This window comes from Macrosteles quadrilineatus, unplaced genomic scaffold (genome assembly GCF_028750875.1).
Source record: "Macrosteles quadrilineatus isolate MER2022 unplaced genomic scaffold, UCM_ALF_1.0 Scaffold_8__2_contigs__length_117827958, whole genome shotgun sequence".
In the NCBI taxonomy this organism is placed as follows: domain Eukaryota; kingdom Metazoa; phylum Arthropoda; class Insecta; order Hemiptera; family Cicadellidae; genus Macrosteles; species Macrosteles quadrilineatus.
In genome coordinates this window covers 89,050,639-89,069,683 of record NW_026542601.1, presented here as the reverse complement: position 1 = coordinate 89,069,683, position 19,045 = coordinate 89,050,639, and the positions used below count along the sequence as shown (strand labels likewise).

The window sequence follows — 19,045 nt, the reverse complement described above, 5'->3', positions numbered from 1 at the left end:
TAAAAATAAATTATTTGCAGAGTTCTTGTATAAAACATGTTAATGTATGGCAAAGCTTTATCTCCTAATGAATAAGTTAATGACAATATCTAAATCAGTCAAACTCATGCTGCTCGTCGTTTGATGGTCATCTTGCCACTGGAAAGGTGCGACATGTAGATCTTCACTTTGCTAGAGTCTGATGTTTTCTTCACCCAAAGCTGGAAATAAATATTTTTTTACACAAAATTCTAGTCCTGCTATCCAACAACTAAAGCGCTATATTACTAAATATTATGTATGACTATGACTAGACAAACCACTACTTTACATAACTATGATAAAAGTAGAGGCGTGTAACTTTGCAATGACAACAAACAAATATACTGGGCCGCAGTTTACATGTATAAAGAAAAAAAGCATTCCAACCCCTTAACTTGCAGGAATGTTTCTCATCCTTGCGACCCCAACTAACATAAAACCTCTTGCCCCAGGAGCTTTTAATCCAAGTACGTACAACACCGCTATTACAATTTATGACGCTCAAACCATGTCATGACTGGTAAGACAACTAACTATATCCTTCCCTGATGATGAGTGTAGGATGAATTTTAATAATCTATGTAGAGTAGTCCGATTGGTTGGGTGTGTTTAATACTTTCTTATGAAATGGCGACCATACTAATGTAGGTATTTTAAGCCAAGTATGAATGGAGATGAGTGTAGGATGAGTGGCGCGATCTTTTAGTCTTGTTAGTGAATAAGGCTGTATTCCTTAGACACAGCTGTTAATTAATAGCCCATACAGCCAATGGCAACTAAGGGACCCACAGTTTATAGTAAAAATCCAAACCACATTTTTGCCTTGTAATTAACGAATTGGTCTAATTATCAGGTTAGTACTGCGGATAATCGTAGTACTCACTAGTGCGGACTTAATCCACACCAGGGAGTATCGCATCCACAGTGCATGCCTATAAATATCCACAAATCGTGACCAGTAGCTGGATTACAGAACGACGCCATCGTCCCAGTCTAGCCTAGTGGTTAGCGTTCCAGACTTCGGTGCGGGAGGGACGGGTTCAATTCCCGGCACATCTACAAAACTTTAATGGGTTTGGACCGCTTTTTCAAAAAGCAATATGTGTTTATTTAACAATTTTAATCTGGACCATTTGCATTGTATAACTTTAAAGAAAAGTTTATGTGTATTGAAGCCTACTTTATTTTCACTACAAACATTGACTTTTGGATACTTACAATTTTGATTAAAAATCTGGTGACTATGTTAACATTAACATGGGGATGGAATGTCTGGATGTATCAATAGTCAAAGCTACAAGCTAGTATAACATAAAAGAAACCTACCACTTCTGTTCCAATAGCAGATATTACAGCTGGGAACCTTGGCATATCCTTCCCCTCGACATAGACTGGCTGTCCTCTGTGAAACCTAGAAGTTGAAAGTTTTGTAGTGCTTGATATCTTGCAATAGAGGTGCAAGAACATTTGCAAATATGTAGTAGTTTCTGGTCCTAATTATTGGAGTAGCTTTGTTTGTAATTGAGGTATTGAGGAAAACCGTGGATTTTTTAATGGATACAAAGACAAAGTGTGGCTAGTAAGGTAACGTGACTTATTGTTTTAAAGCCATACGGCATGAGTTCAATCAGACATGGAATTGCACGACACACCCATGAAGGTTAGAGCTTTAGTAACGAGTGTCAAGTTTCCTAAAACATCAGTACATACAGGTTTTAATGAGTCTTTCTACTCGAACAAAAGGATCTTAGATAAAAATTCATTCATGTCAAAATTGTTTTTCTAAACCAAGCCTCCATGATTCTTTGTCAACTCTTAAAATCTCAGAAACACAAAGAAAATATGATAAAGAATCAATTTTAGGATAAATATGGTAATCTTATTCCCCACTCAACTAACACAATACGGTATTGTACAAGGTTGAAGTATTTCTCAAATCTACAACATCCTGGGAAGGCTCCTGCACATCACAAGATGATCATGACTATACTACATAACAAAACATCGCCTTGCTTACCACCGCCTCTCAAACAAGAGTTTCCCATCCTCTATTCTTGTCTCCATGGATGTAGTTTCCGGTGGAACTTGTCCCATAGTTACGCCACTCCCAGATATCATCACTGTGGAAAAGGATCATCCTTACAGTTTTATGTGTGAGACACCGTTTAAAATACCTTACACTTTTAAAACTAGTAACTTTACCTAGACAAAAAATATTTTGAACTATAAGGATCAATCTAAACATTAGTTACAGAAACACACACTGGAACCTGTAAAATATTAAAAACTTTACAACTGGCAACAAAATATCACTAGCCTTAATTATACTTATCATACCTTAATTATAATCCTAAGGATATAATACATTTTAGAAGGAATAAATTGTTAAAAATCAATAACAGAAAACAGCATAAAAAGAGAGCCAGCTAGCTGACCTTAGATACAGTGTATCCACACGACCAAAAAAATAATCCCGCTTACTGGGTCGAGAAATCACGTTAATTCCCGCTTTTGAAATATGAAAAACCTGTTTTATCCCGCATAATTTTGTTGTCCTTTCTTAAGTGTTTTATTATCCCGCATCCCGTCTTAATCCTGCTCATGGTCTAAAAATCCCGTTTTTGGGATAATAATCCTGTGTAAAGAAACACTGCTTAGATAGTCCAGGTAGGCCATTTAGTTTTATTAATGATTTGGAATACACAAAACACACAATATTTCGTCCCTTGTAGACAAAGAGAGTAATAGTGGTTCATGGTTGATAATTGATATAATGGCTGTTGCTAACTATGCAGTGACGCCGCTTATCACTATTGGGTAAGGTAAGATGGCAGTGTAGAGCCTTTCCTTACACAAAGAGAAAACTAAGTTAAGTAGTTTGTATTGTAGGATTGATCTAACCAGGCTTGCGGGAGGTGTTGCCTCGGTGAGGTCCACGCAGGATGGCCTTGAGGTCCGCGTCAATCTCCTTCTCCTCCGCCAGATAGTTGAGATGACTTGGGTGAGACGCACTCTTGCCTCTACGCTTGTCTGGCAGTGGCGCAGGGTCGTGGGGCCTAGACCATCATGAGCAGAGGATGAATACGATAGTAGAGTACAAGTAGAGTACATGTTTATAAGAAACTACTACTAGAGAGATAATATTTACATTATTAGTTTGTAAATACAGTAGAACCTCAATATCTAAAACTTAAGGAGTGATATCAAACTGAATTGCCCGTAATATCAAATTAATTGAATCACGTATAGCCTATTGAAGATTCCAGGGGGTGGGTAAAAAGATTTATTGAGATTTTGTTGAGAAGTTTTAGTTTGCCTACGACCTTGATAACTCGACTATTGCACGCCAAACCTTCATAATTAGTGTATGTGTAATTGTAGAAGCAAGATAAAACGTTGAACTGTATAAACCCACCTTACAACAAAAATATTTTTTTGGAAATTATAAAATAGGCTAGATTATAAACAACACGGAACAGTTACTGGGTTGTTTTAAATACTGTATATAAACATAAAAAATACACCATCCCAGCAAACCTGTAGACTAAGCGAACTAACATTTGCCATTGAGATACCATGGTTTAAATTAATGAGGCCCTAACCTACTGTATGTGTGTGCGAGTATACAAGCATCGAGTGAGATGTCCAAATGAGAGGTCTACTATATCTTGGATGTAAGTACAAAGAACAAGTGCCATTAATTCTAAACCTTCACCCTGTTAAACATTCACCTTTCAGAATCAATCTATATATATAATACGCTAAGCCGATTTTTGTGAACAGAACTCCTCCCTCATTTTTGGACCGATTTTGATGATTAAAGTGTCAAAAAAATGGCCCTGATCTGTAGTTTTGCAAAGTGTTTTTAATTTTTTGAAATCTTTATTAGTTTGGGCAGGATATTCCATCAAAGTTGGGTTTTTTCCCATAAGATTAACATGGGGAATAAGTTGTTTTTAAATTGCATCTGTTTTGTTTTGATTTCATATTTAATTTTAAATTACAGCAGCTGATCAGGTGATTTGTTTACATTTCCACTAAATCAAACTGTAAACATTATGTGAGTGTTGCTAACGTAAACAATAGTGTTTTCTTTGTAGTGAATGAAGTAAAACTGTTTCATTTTTAATGTGTATTTAGTTAAATGATTTATGGTTTTGGATTTCTTTATTTTTCAGTGTTGTTTTCATTATGAATTGAATCTTTTTTCGTGACATATTTGAATGGATGAAGAGAAGGTTATCAAGTTAATTTAGCCTATTCCTGTTTGGAAAATGCCAAGGCGGGGAACTGTTAAAACTGTTTCGTTTTTATGTGTATTTAGTTGAATATTTTATTGTTTTGAGTTCCTTCCTTTTTCAGTATCGTGTTTATCTTTATTTTAATCTTTTTTGATGACATTCAAAATTATGGAGAGAAAGTATAGTGTGTTGATTTAGCCTATTCCTGTTACTGTTTGGAAAATGCCAAGACATAGACTAACTTTTAATATTTAAAATAGAAGGAGAATGGGTTTAGTGAGGGATTTGATGAGATTAAGACGAACTAATAATAATAATTATAATTAGCCTATTCCTGTTTGGAAAATGCCAAGGCGTAGAACTGTTAAAACTGTTTCGTTTTTATGTGTATTTAGTTGAATATTTTATTGTTTTGAATTCCTTCATTTTTCAGTATTGTTTTTATCTCGATTTTAATCTTTTTTATGACATATCTCAATTTTAATCTTTTTTATGACATTCAAAATTATGGAGAGAAAGTATAGTTTGTTGATTTAGCCTATTCCTGTTACTGTTTGGAAAATGCCAAGACATAGAACTGTTAATATTGAAAATAGAAGGAGAAGGGGTTTAGTGAGGGATTTGATGAGATTAAGACGAACTAATAATAATCTATATATATAATACGCTAAGCCGATTTTTGTGAACAGAACTCCTCCCTCATTTTTGGACCGATTTTGATGTTTAAAGTATCAAAAAAATTGCCCTGGCCTGTAGTTTTGCAAAGTGTTTTTAGTTGTTTGATATCTTTATTAGTTTGGGCTGGATCTTCCATCAAAGTTCGATTTTCTCCCATAAGATTAACATGGGGGAATCTAAATATTTAAATATTGGAAACTTTGTCTCCACTAATTTGAGAGAACGGCTGGGCGTAGAAACTTGGTAGGGGTGTCCAACGAAAGATCTTCTTCTCTAGATGAGTTATCAAAAGAAAAACGACGTAAATTCGCTTAGGGCCCTGCCCCAGAAGCCTCTAAAGATCCCTCCACAGATTTGTTTACATTTTGGTCATGTGGATAATACTTTTTAATAAAACAGCTGTTAATTTTAAAATTGTATTTTAAACCACACAAATTTATTGGGAGCTACTGAATAGTCCAAAAGAAGTATTTGCAATGTTATTTTCAGATTTGAAAATTGATCTTCTTTTGTTTTATAACATGTGTTGCAATATAAAGTTCCATTACGAAATCAGTGGAAAATCCTTTTATCACAATAACTCTTAAAATTATTCCTTATTGAACTATCTTATATATATTTTACGGGTTGACGTCTGCCTTTTTCTAACCTTTCCCTTATATTTTATCATATTATTCTAGACAGATCATCATAGGTTCATTAGATTATTGTCATACATGCTTTCAATCATTGGAAAAAATCTTCGATTGTGTAATACAATACAAAATATACAAGTGCAGAAGGGCATGGTGCCCATTTCAGCAGTGTCTATATTTTCTTAAATTAATATTGGTTTACAACAACTGGATAAAACATTTTACAATATTTATGTAGAAATATGTGCATGATTTAGAAAGTCATTAACCCTAGATCTGGCGTTGGTCCATTTTTGGACCTCAATTTTTCAACTGTGAACTAGCATGGTCCCTAAAAGGACCAATGCAACATGTGCGCGAAAATGGTAGCCATAAAACTTTGTAGGTTTAAAACGCTACAAAACGTATACCATTAAAAAGATGAGATTCTGAGGATTCATTTTCATGCATAAAACATTATTGAGCGAGTATTATGTAGCGAGAAACGGTAGTTTGAAAAACTAGAGAGTTCAAAATAGATTTTGGCGGTGGAAAGTTTTGGTCACCTGACTACAAAAACAGCTGTTTTTGGTGATTGTCAATTGTATACAATATTAGTACATATTCTGAAACTACAATAAATTCCCTACAATTCCCTGTGAATCTATAAGGTTGATTGTACAAATTTTATTTGTTTATGAAAATGTCATAAATATTATGTTTTTGTAAAAAAATCTTCAAAATTTTACATTTCGACGTAAATTTTTCCGACATTTTAGAATTTAACTAAATATAACTATATATTTTCAGAAAGATCTTTTAATTACCTATTGTACAGTATCATTACATTTTTTGTTGATGCATTCTATTATTTCCAACGTGACAAAAAGAAATTTGGTAGTTTTTCAAAAAAGAAAATATGTATGAAGAATTTATTTTTTTATAATTTTATTTTTATGAGCATTTAAAAAACATTGATATTCCTACGTAGGGAATCATATTTCACACAAACTTTACATTTAGATAAAATGTGTAAAAAAAATTATTTTGTGGTTTTCTTGTGGGTTGCTTTTGAAATTTCTAATTTTTGCATAATCAAAAAATTTGCAAACCTTTTGCTACTACGCCTAAACGCAGTGCTAGGAAAAGAATATTTTTATATTATTATATTCTAAATTCATCACTGAAATAGAATATATATATATGTGTGTACTTATATTCACAAATAAATGTTCTGTGGCAAAATATATGATACCACTAAAAAAGCGCCAAAATATACCCGCCACTGGTGAATAAAATGACCGCCAGATCTAGGGTTAAGCTGGAAAACTGCAATATACTGCAGACTTTTCACAGAGGTCACTTCGATGTATTCATTCAGCTTAGTGAAAACATAATATAGATATGTTTACAAATAAGAACTTGAACTCTTTAAAGAGCCTTTGAATGTATTTTAGACTAACGAAAATGTTTGTGCATGTTTACTAGCGCTACTCAGCAACAAAAATCATTTAATCTATCTCTAAAATATATATTCTTAAAGTGCACTGAGCAACAGCCTAAAAATATATATGTAACTTACCCATATAATATAGTTACAAAATGTTTAAACTCGCATTGTGACATTTATAATTTGGCTTATATTTCTCCAACAGAAAATTCATCTGCAGAAGAATTTTATTGTGCTCTTACCGTTTCTTATAACATCCAAATACAGAAACCTTGCCTAAATAGAACCTATCTTGACAAATTATTTGCAGTGGCCTATATTACCCACCGTGGCCCACGGTGTTGGTAACATTATTGAAAATAACACGACATTTTGGCTGTAAAAATGGCCCAATGAGTATATACTATTCAAGCAGCTACTGTCATGACAGATATGTCATATTCCTTTTAAACTAGATCACATCATCCTTTATAAGATACGTTGATTAACAATGCATGTAAACGTCAATATTTACTTAAAAGCGAATTTACATTATTTTTTGCTTTTTGGAAATGCCACATTACTATTTCATTCTCATTATTTGTTGCCAATGAAGCTGCACGACCATATAAATGAGGAGGCCCCTAACAGTTCAAGAATAAAAGCCAACTTCACTTCAAGTATATTCCACTACACCTAACATTTTGTAGATAGATTATATAGACAACTTTATGTAACTGATAAGGCTGAAACAACTAACTGACATCCCCCGTGTCAAGGAATTCCAGCTTTAACAGTAACCACACAACCAATTTCTCAAAACCGTGCTAGAGGGGTTTTCATTGGCACAGAAGTACGATATGAACTGACGTGACGAAGGAAAAATCACACTTACACTGTAACGGATGTACCTCCCTTTGAAGTTAGTACGTGTCTTTCCAACAAACAGAAAAATCATAGATAAACCTGCATTACACTGATCAAATCACGGAAGTGTTTAACTACAAAAGATCCACCAATACAATTTTAATACTATTTAAAGGTTCTTCCAAAGGAAGAGATACCAGATTACATACTAATAATAACTCCGATGACGTACGGTATGGGAAATATTTTATTCATTGAATGATCAACCATATTTGGTAAATAACGCAATTAATATCATTATTTTACACTTATTAATCTTTAAACAAGCTAAATGCTCAAAATATGTATAATTTTACTCAATTTAGTTAGATTAATTAGCGTAAGCCTTGAAAGTAACCGTCGATTTCGACGGGTTTCACCTAGTAGTTTAGTAATGTACTAAGGATATTTTACTGTGTTCAGTATCTGTCAGACATCAGCTGTCTGTATTGTTGTACTGAGAGGTGAATGTACAACAGATTGTGTGTATGTCTCACCCCCACCTCCGCCTCAGTTTCCTCGTCATAGCAGGCTTTGTCTCCGCACAGTCTCCACTCAGCTCCATGGTAACCCGTTCATTCTCCACCATTTTCCGCTTCTCCTCCATTTCCGAAATCAGGTTATGCCGCAACTCCACCTTCTTCTCCTCCAGATCTTTGTTCGCTGCTCTCTTCTCGATGATGTAATCTCGTTCCACACACTCCACCAGGTAATCACGCCAGATCACGTTCAGTCGTAACCTAAAAACGTTAACGATATATTAACTCCCTGAAAATTGTTTAGAAAGTTATTCAGTAACCCCGATGAATCAAAGCCTGCAAACCTTGGTAACCAAAACTATCATAAGAAATCCAAATCTATATAATAAATGGCAAAGCCCTCACTGACTCACTCATCAATAATTCTCTTACTTCCTATTTACCTAGGGGGCTGAAATTTGGTACGCTGATTCTTTAGGCATTAAATAGGAAAACTAAGTTGTTTTTATTCTGATCGGACTCTTGGGCTCCGCCCCAGTGGCTCTGGAGTTTCCCATGTTAACCTTATGAGTAATCATATTTAAAGGAATCAATGCATTTAAACAGCTGTTTCAATTAAACAAGTTGGTTCTGTTCTATGATGTTCAATAGCATTAAAGTTACAAGGATTACCAACAGGGTGCAGTACTATTATTATTTTTTTTAATTTATGACCCCAGCTTATTTGCAACCAAAAGGTGAGTGAGTGTAGCGAACAAACTTCAACCTGGGTGTTATTGAGCCATGTGAACGAGCTCACTTATGAAGTTAAACGGGGCAAAGCCCGCGGGTACAGCTAGTATATTAGAAAATGACCAAGGCAACAGGATTTATCTGTCGTGGTATAGTTGTTATATTTAAAAGCAAAAGCATGTGTTTTCATAATATTTATACTGGCTATTAAATTTATCACTTGCAAAAGGGATAGCCAGTAAAACATTTGCCAACCTGAATATTTTTAGTACAAACTATGGTATACCATTATTTTGGTGTGTGCATTTAAGTGAGTTTGTTACCTTTCCTTCCACTCCACTTCTAGTTTCTTCACTATACGATTGTAGTCTGGGTGTGTGCCATCTTTTAACTGCTGTAATTGTGCTTTTAGATTTGCCAGTTTATCTCGATAAACTCTGAAAGTAAAGAAACCAATTAGATTTTACTGCCACAAATAATATGCCTACAAAACAGTTTACCACATCTTTCGCTAGGTTGTGAATTGAGATTAACCTCTAAGGACCATATAAAACATGGTATAAGAATCAAAAACCATATAGCTGAATAAATTCCTTACTACACCATTTCGGTATTATAAAACTCAACTATTTTTGACAGGAAGTACAACTTTGAATAATTTATTAACTAGACCTATAAGTCACTATCCATGTCTTTACAATAAGACAACACATTTTTGCACACTAACAATAATTTTATATTAGTTTGTCAATATGCATTTTATAATTACCTAAATAAGAGTGAAGGTTATCTTATTATAAAGAAAAAGTCTACGAACAAACATAATACTTATGATGACATGTGGAATCAAATTTAACAATGTTACCTTGATATTTGTTTCAGGGGAAACCAAGAAAACAATTTATGTCATTATCAATACAAGTACAGTTACAGGACACTTACTGTTCCTTAATTTCAGTATATTCTTCAGCCCCTTTGGCAATTTCTGACTCACTGGCTTCTTCTGTCCCTGAAACATGAGAAGGCATCAATTCTGTGGGTATTACATCAGTAGGCCTACAGTACATCACATTTCCTCCAACTTAACTTTAGACATGTATGGAATGTTTTGTGCAATAAAGAATGTCTATGTCTATGTAAAGCTGTCTATTGGTTGATGGGTAATGGTTTATTTTTTATTTTTTACCACATTTGTCCAACTGGCCTAGTTGTTTCCAGCCTCCTTATGTCGCTTTTGGTACAATTTGCAGCCAGCTTTATCGAAATATGATAGGCACACTATAAGAAGTGATTTTTTGATTGTATCGTTCCAAGACGCTGGAACACAACCTGCTGCTGGTTTTGCTGGAATTTCTCGCACAACCTCATCAGCCATCTTGTTAAAAGACGCTCAGCATTCAAGCTACAATGGAGCGTCTGGGAGCGAGACGCTTGGCACTCAAAGGGTTATAAAAGTACATGTTCATGGGGTTCAGTAATATTCTCAATCTTTTGATTTTTATTTTCTACAAGGACATTGCAGCGTTATGGAAAGTCGATCACTCAGTTGGTAGAGCAATTGACTGTGAATCCAAGGCAAGTTCCTGTTGTTTACAATTTGTGGGATTGGGCCCTGGTGCCTGCCAATACATTTGATCTGAAGGCCAATAGCTCACTCTTGTATCTAGAGCCTACCAGCTCACCCCCTAGCTTTGCTCGATACATTCTACTGACAGACCTTAGGCTTACATGAGATGTAAAATGCAGGGTTAAAAGAAGCTGCCAACCTCTAAAAAAAAAAAATAAACGGCCTATTATAAGGGAATTCAAAAAGTGACTAAACAATGTTTTTAGTTTACCTACATCTACCTAACTACTGCATTTCTTATGTTTGCTCACCTTCATCACTTTCTTCTGAATCATGGGCAGACAAGTTGTCATCATCATCGAAGTCATATTCATCATTCGCATGATTGGAATTGCTCAAAGGGGACATTCGATGATTGTTAGTTTGCATTTTAAGGCTGTAAATTGAAAGAAAAAAGTGTCATGAATACATGTTGATTTCACAGAGAGTTCTTCATAGGCCTAAATTATGCATTGGGGACGAATTTACGAACAAAATTAGTTAGGCCTATCTAACTTACCTTCCCTTACCTAGAGTTAAGTTGCCAGATTAGAGTAAAACATAGTATGCTAGGCATACCATTTAAGTTAGGTTTTTTTTACTAATTTTTTTACCATTGAAGTGAAGTCCCTTGGGCTCACCCCAGTGGCTTTTAAAGTGTCCATGTTGTCCTTATAAAGAACATATATTTGTTTACATTATAATTAGCTGGATAATGTAATTGCTGTTAATATTTTAGTTGCAATTTAACAAAACATGTGTTACAAACATTTAATGAATTGGTTGAAATGAAATATTTACTATTTGAATTTGGGTTGGCGTAAATATTACAATAGAAATACCCCCGCCGCAGCAAACCTGCAGACTAAGCGAATTTCCATTTGCCTGATTTGATTTTCAATTAAATCTATTTCAATAACATTACTATAAGTTTAAATAGTAGGCTACCTAAGTTTTTTGCCTTTAGGGAGGGTAATAAAGTGTGGTTTTTTTGTTAGGCATATTACTACACAGTAACTTACTGTAGTGTATCCGACCAATAAATACAGTATTTTATAGCGATTTTACATTCCACTCCCATAATCAAGTTTTTCTACTAAGTTAAAGTTACTTTCTTTACTTATTAAAATATTGGTATTACACGTAATCCTATTTGAAAATCGATTTACTTTTATAAAATACAGTAGTACGGTACCTAATTAAAAATTTGCAACATAGTGCTTATTTGACACTAAATGTGCGGCAATACCAGCGCTCACACAGGCAAAGATATACGGTGCTGGAAGCCCGAGATAGGCCTAGGTGGGGAGCCACCTGGCATCACCTTCTGAGCTCGCTCGTAGCCTAACCCTTGTATATCTCTAGCCCTGGCTCTCAGCAGTCATTGGCCTTGTGATGGCTGCCCGGGTTGGGTCGTAACTAGAGATGGGCCGATACCAAAAATTGTCGATACCGATACCACCAAAGTACTCTCGATACCTATACTTCAGATACCTATCAAAATAACAGCTGGAATCAAATAAAACGTTAATTTTAATATGAACACATTTATTGTCAACGCTAAATAAGCAGAATATCTTTGTTTATACATACACATTTTTGTATCCATATTAGTGTGTTATGTATAATTTAAACAGACCCTATTTGAAACACAACAAAAAGCACAACAACTTGTAATTTGTTGGGATCATCTATCTTGGCCTAGGCCTATATTTTCTTCCCCAACTGTTGGTTTGTTAAATTTTCTCTAGAAAAATTAACGTTGATGGTTAAGTTTCAGATGTTTAATGAGGTTAGAAGTCGTACAAGACCTACCCCCACGAGAAATATATTTTTTGAACAGTTTACATTTTGCCACATCACTACATACTTTCACTAATAATATTAAAAAGGGTCCACACATTACTTTTACGCTTACTCATATTAAATAAGAAACTATATCATTCATTAACTAAAATCAAAAGAAATTCAATTAGAACCAATGTGAAATAACAATAACATAACCTCAACAGTCAATATACAAATGGATCATACAAAATTAACTGCTGCTGTAGCTGTAACTGCAACACTGTGATCGTGCATATAACAGGGCTAACTAATCTCTAAAACGCTAACCGTGATTGGTTTATCGTCGACCTCCAATCCAAAACCAGCCAATGAGAAAGGTTCTAATAAGTTAGTAAAGACACTAGCACTCGGTGCGGCGTTCAACAACAATCCAAGTTTCAATGTCGCTTAAAAACATAGCACGTGATTGGTTGATTGTCTTTGCAGGGCAGTAGGTGAGCCAATGAGATTGTGTCTAATAAATGCCAAGGACACTAGCGCTCGCAGTGGTGATCAACCAAACCAAGTATCCACGTCGCTATAAAATAACTTAACACGAGATTGGCCGAACATCGTCTCTGGATGGAAAACTAGCCAATGAGGTCATGTCTATCAAAATGGCAAGGCCACTAGCGCTCGCAGTGGTGATCAACCAAACCAAATATCATCCCTAGAGGTGAAAACTAGCCAATAAGGTTGTCTCTACTACTAAGTAGGCCGATGGAAACAGATGTATTCGTAACGGCAATTTACCCACTCTGAACTGATTTAATCCACACTGATTCATACAATTCAGTGTCAGTAGGTAGGTATCGAACCCAAAACAGGCAAGTATCGAGTATCGATGATACCTCAATACTGCTGGTATCGAGAGTGTTTTGGTATCAAGTATCGGTATCGGCCCACCTCTAGTTGAACTTTATCGTATGTTGGATCGTATGTTTATGTCCTTGCTAGTTGATTTCTTGGAAAGCATAGGCCTACTTCAATCTTACGAGTCAAACTGTATGACGATACCTGTCTAGCGTTTAACCCTCCGAGTGTCATGCGTCGCTGCAGCGACGCGTAACGCACTTTGTATAGTGTCGTGCGTCGCTGCAGCGACTCGCGAACACTGTTTACGGCGAAGGCTCTATTACTAACTGAATCGGACTGTACTGCATTGAGTTAGGCATCGTTCTTTCCATTATATTCTAAGCTTTCTCCAAATGTCTGTCTCAGCGCTGTAGGTTATCTGAGCCGATCCTAAAATGTAGTAGACAGCTGACGTTCGTGTTGTAGACATCTTGGATATTTCGCATCGGTGACTTGTGTGTTTTTGTACGTTTATCGTCGTTTTTAGTGGTGAAAATGGACAGTAGTGATATACGTAATGCACTACAAGATGAAATTAGTGATGGTGAAGGACTTATTGACGATCCGGATGAAGTTAGTAGTGACATAGAAGTTAATTATCATTCAGATTCTGAACTATCTTTGCTAGACTTTTCGTCAGGGAGTGGAGAGGAATATGTGCCCGATTTGAACGATTTAGAGACGTCAGATATTGACGAAAATCTTGAAATTGAAAATGAACAAGACCCTAATGCAGGTAGGCCTAGGCTAATACCAGTACAGCAAAACATAGAACCTTGGATTAGGGTGTATCCCCCCGAACCTCCGAAAGATGTCAGACCTCAGTTTCAAGTTAGGGCTACAGGACCCAAAGATTTACCCCCCAGAAATTCTTCCCCTATCAATTATTTGAACCTATTTTTGACAGCTGCCTTTTGGAATCTCATAACTAGAGAGACTAATGCCTATGCTCAAAGAACATTAGATGAAAAGAGAGATAATTTGAGTCCACAGTCTAGGCTCAAAAAATGGACCAATGTTTCCATACAGGAAATGAAAAAGTTTTTTGCTATTCTTATCAATATGGGAATGACAGTTAGAAAAAACATCAAATCATATTGGGACACTAGAAAAACAGAACATATAGCATTTTATTCAAACACCATGGCGATAAATAGGTTTTTACTAATAAGCAGTTTCTTGCATTTGACATCGGCCCGCGCTGTTGAGAGGGGTCAGCCTGGACATGACCATTGGATAAAAGTAAGGTGGTTGTTAGATCATCTGAATTCAAGTTTCAAAAAACACTTTGTACCAAATCAGGAACTCTCCATCGACGAAAGTGTAGTAGGAACAAAGAACCGATGCATATTTATTCAATATATGCCAAATAAGAAACACAAGCAATACGGAATTAAGAAGTTCGAACTTTGCGATAGTGCCACCAATTATGTTATGCACATGGAACTATACAGTGGACGTGACTACCTTGCTGAAGCTAATTATGATGAAGAGTTATTTACTGAGAGGGTAGTAAAGAACTTGGTTGAAAAATCTTCATTGTTTGACAAAGGATATCATGTCTTTACCGACAACTTCTACACGAAAATCCCATTGGCTGAACACCTTCTTGAACGACAAACATTCATCACCGGAACCATAAACAAAAAGTCAAAATTTTTATCAAAAAGAATTAAAAACTATAACTTAGGAGAAAGGGAAACAGTATACTTTAGAAAGGGAAATCTGTTATTGGTTGGTTACCGTCAGAAACTGAGTAGGAAAATTGTGTATTTGATTTCTACAGCATACCATGCGGAAGATCAAATTGTTACAAGTAAAAAGGGACTGAGAGGTATGAAACCGGTTTTGATACACCATTACAACCAGTTTATGGGTGGTGTAGATGTAAGCGACAAATCTGTGTACCATATGTCTTGCAACCGCACCACTTCCAAGTACTGGAAGAAGCTGTTCTTCAATTTTATTGATATTGCGCTCGTAAATGCTTACATTCTGTACAGAGAGAACACTGACAAACCTGTATCAAGAAGAGATTTCCACATATCTATTGTAGAATCCCTCGTAGGCCAAGCAACCTGCGATGCCTTACCTGGACCAGTTCCTGGACCCCACGGAGATTGCGGTGACCACCGACTTGAAAAACTGCCTCAAAGACAAGAAAGAAAGTGTATCGTTTGTGGTCACACCAAAACTAGAGGCAGGTCTAGATTTTGGTGCCCCGGTTGTAATGTGGGTGTTCACCGAGAATGCTTCCACAAAATGCAGCACTTTTTGAGGCTAAAGAGGGGCAGAAAAAGGGCCAAAGTGACCCTAGACCAAAGTAGCGGTGAGGACTCTGATTAGGCCCATGTGTTAATTCTTCTGTATATAATATTTCTTTTCATAAGTGTTTAGTTTTTATTTACAAGTGTTGAAAACTATTGACAGCAACAACTTTGCAAGTTTTTTGTCTAACTTTTGTGACTTTTTGTAAATATATTTTGGATACTTTGTAATTTATCAAGTTCAGCAAACGAATTCTTCAAGTTCGGCAAAGGATTCTGGCCCCAATCAAGGTAAAACCATGCTGTATTTTTCTCATTTACTAGTAGGCTGATTTTGTACTAACTGTAAATAAAATTTCATACAACATGAAATACTCTGGTTGGTTCAATATGTGTTTTTATGAAAGGTGTTGAGTCATTTGGCGATTTCGGTATTTTCTTTCAAACGCGCAAAACATGTTTTTCACTCATAACTTTTTTATTTCATAACTTACCTCACTATATGATTATATATTTGTAATCCTCATAAAATTTAGAACAAAGTGGCTATTTTCAAATATTTATAGGCCTATAATTTATACAATTTCATTGAGCGCGAACTTATTTTTTTTTTGAAAATTTTCCAAATTATATTTTTTTTTTACATAAAAATTTTTTTTTTGAAAAAATGTTCCTTATGTTTTATATATAATATTGAAGCCCATGATTTTCCAAACAAAATGGTATATAGAACAGTATAATTAACATTGTTTTTAAGCTTCTCAGATCAGTTTTAATAAAACCTTGCAAATGAGCAAAAAATAGGCTGACATTAAGGCCAAAACACGTGACACTCGGAGGGTTAATGAAAACTACAATTGCCACTTGTTGGCGACGTTGGTTCAAAGCGTGGCGTCTAAAGCCCACAAGTGAACAGGGTCTGTAAGTTTGGTTATCAAAGGAATCGATTCTTTTTGTGATCGATAATAGGATGCACTCGGGAAGTCTATAAACTGGGCCTATAATATCACACTAATCCTTAAAAACTTTGTTCCAGAAAATCAGGAAAGAGAAGGGAGGCCACCCTTCAAATAAGCTAATGTAGGCCTAACAAATTTTACAATACTGTAGTACACTAAGTTAGTTACTAACCTTAATTTTCCTTCACAATGTTGTGTTCTAGAATTGGCTTAAAATAGGCAAGTGCAAGTGGTCAGAGAACTTACCAGGCCTATTTATTTGTTGAAAACTTTCAAGTTTTAGTTGCAGTTTTGTTAGTTTTTCTCTTAAAAAATACTCAGTAACTTAAGTTTAGTAGTTGTTGTAACACTAAAAACACAGCACAGACAGACACAACAACACAACTGTCTACTAATAATTACTAATATTCTCTAATCTCTAGCTCTAGCTAGATCTCTTCTTCATTTCGTTTTGTTTTTGTTTGATCATTTTTTATCGTTTCTCTATTTTTTGTGACTATTCTATTTTTTCTTCTCTTCTTCTACGAGTTTCTCAAGTCTCTACCTCAATCTGACTCCTGACTGATCTCGACTAGTTTACTCCGACTGGACTGAACTGCTGAACTCTTACTAGACTGGACTAGACTTTTGAGTCCAGAATCTAACTGAACTAGAGGCACGGCCGCCTGCCGCGGCACGCCGCCGCGGCCTTCGAAGCGGCAACGCACGGCCGCCTTTAAAGGCGGCCGTGGTACTAGGGTCTGACTGAATCTGATTATTTCAATCCACCAGGATCCACCTCCACCAGTCAATGAGTCGAGTCTGGTCACAGAAAACATCTGATCGAGACTCAGAGTGGTCTGCAGTCTGCCTGCACTGTACTCTGCTTCTGCTGTCAGGCTGTCACTGTTGTCTTTTGTTTTGCTGTCAAAAATCTAACCTTGTCGATTATTTACTTTACGAAATACACTAGAGTCAGAGTATCAACCAATGAAAGATATTCATTTACGATTTGTGAATAATATTTGTGCCATTTCTGACTGACATACTTAACCGTTGGGTTTGAACAACAGAGCAAGCTCTCAAATTTTAATCTCGTATCAGTATCAGTCATGCTTAATGAAGATATAGATGAACAGGATAGTTATCACTATGACTTTACAACAGCTTCAGAATGGGAAATATTCATAGCTAGGCTGGAGGAAATAATTCATGATTGGAAAGTATCGCATATTCCTCTTAAACCTGCATTACAACACAAACAGTTATTTAATTCATCATGGGAGACTAAAACTGAAACTTTATCTTTCGCAGGTAGGTCATGGGGGTACAGTTTCTTAACTGGGCTACGCTAATATTGATTGAAACTATCGGATTGAAAATATTCATTAATAATCGATATTTTAAAATATATCTATTATAAAATTAAACTATGTATCATAACCTAACCTAACCATCCAAACTTGCTGATGGTGAAAAAAATCGCATGAACTAATCGAATCGATAGTTTAAATCAATATTAGCGTAGCCCAGTTATGAAACTGTACCCGACATCTCTTTAACGGGACAATTTTTATTAGCACATTGGTTTAATTTGACTAACTTAGATAGGCAGGAAGTGGGCAGTACCGGAACGACTGTTCTGGTGGGAAAGATTTGAGACCAGTGATCACGTGTCTAAATACAATAATGCTCTCCTAAATTTAAGTCGAATATCACAGTAAACAGTCTGTTTTAAAGAGTTTTTGGGGACGCCGGTTTAACCGGAAACCCCGTTATCCGGACTGACCTCGGTCCCGAGGAGTCCGGATAAGGGGAGTCTACTGTAGTATAATTATTTTTAATAATTTATTATTCAGTTGCAAATCATTAGTGTTAGCACAAAAAAATTTAAATTCATAAAGCATGACCATAAAGCACGATGTAAAACTCACTGCATGTAAATAGTATTAATAATCCACAAGTTTTTATTCATGTAATTGATTGTAAAAATGGCAATTTTGCTGTGTAAATAAATAAATAAATTTTTTCATAGATGTAGACTTCACTTTGACTCGTTACTATGCCAAATTGTCCGAAGAGGAAGGGGCTAACAACATGCTGGACAATGAGTCAGAAATGTCAAAGCTTCAACCACTGGAAGATATGATGTCCACAGAGAACGACTTTGTGCCGATCGTGTTTGAAGGCAACAAGTCTCACCCACACTTGCTTACACGGTGGTACGGGCTAAGGGACTTCATAGTCCTCACACCAAACCAGAGCGTCGTCATCACTTCAGAGAGCAAGATAAAAATACTGCTCAGCTCTGTCTGCATTGCTGTCAACAACAGTAATTGGTAAGTATAAACATCTAGTGTGAGAATTTAATAGTATTATTGGCGTTGTCTCCTGATTCGCTACTAAGTTGCTTTTCTTCTTTTGATTTTTCATTTGTGCTTCCTCCTTTTTT

At 35.7% G+C, this 19,045-nt stretch overlaps 2 protein-coding genes across 5 annotated transcripts in view; one reads left to right on the top strand and one right to left on the bottom strand.

Annotated features, from left to right (window-relative positions):
* Positions 1–22: 22 nt before the first annotated feature.
* LOC129001775 (sin3 histone deacetylase corepressor complex component SDS3) lies at positions 23–17,000 on the bottom strand. Of its 3 annotated transcripts, none has more exons than XM_054429217.1 (9): positions 16,861–17,000; positions 10,979–11,103; positions 10,043–10,109; positions 9,424–9,537; positions 8,387–8,629; positions 2,923–3,077; positions 2,039–2,141; positions 1,348–1,432; positions 23–200 (listed from the first exon to the last, which is right to left on the bottom strand). In XM_054429217.1, the coding sequence occupies exons 2-9, from the start codon at positions 11,094–11,096 to the stop codon at positions 105–107; spliced, it is 981 nt and encodes a 326-aa protein (XP_054285192.1). In that variant the 5' UTR covers positions 11,097–11,103; positions 16,861–17,000; the 3' UTR covers positions 23–104. The 3 variants fall into 3 exon arrangements, with proteins under 3 accessions (XP_054285192.1, XP_054285191.1, XP_054285193.1); XM_054429216.1 differs by having other exon boundaries at positions 16,787–16,999; XM_054429218.1 differs by having other exon boundaries at positions 8,393–8,629; positions 16,787–16,999.
* A 534-nt stretch (positions 17,001–17,534) lies between these two features.
* The window catches only part of LOC128999416 (rab3 GTPase-activating protein catalytic subunit), a 101,721-nt gene continuing 100,210 nt past the window's right edge, over positions 17,535–19,045 (top strand). For both annotated transcript variants that reach the window (XM_054425923.1, XM_054425922.1), the window contains exons 1-2: positions 17,535–17,907; positions 18,629–18,932. In XM_054425923.1, coding sequence (XP_054281898.1) covers positions 17,706–17,907; positions 18,629–18,932 — 506 coding nt within the window. In that variant the 5' untranslated portion in view covers positions 17,535–17,705. The remainder of the gene's footprint in view (positions 17,908–18,628; positions 18,933–19,045) is intronic.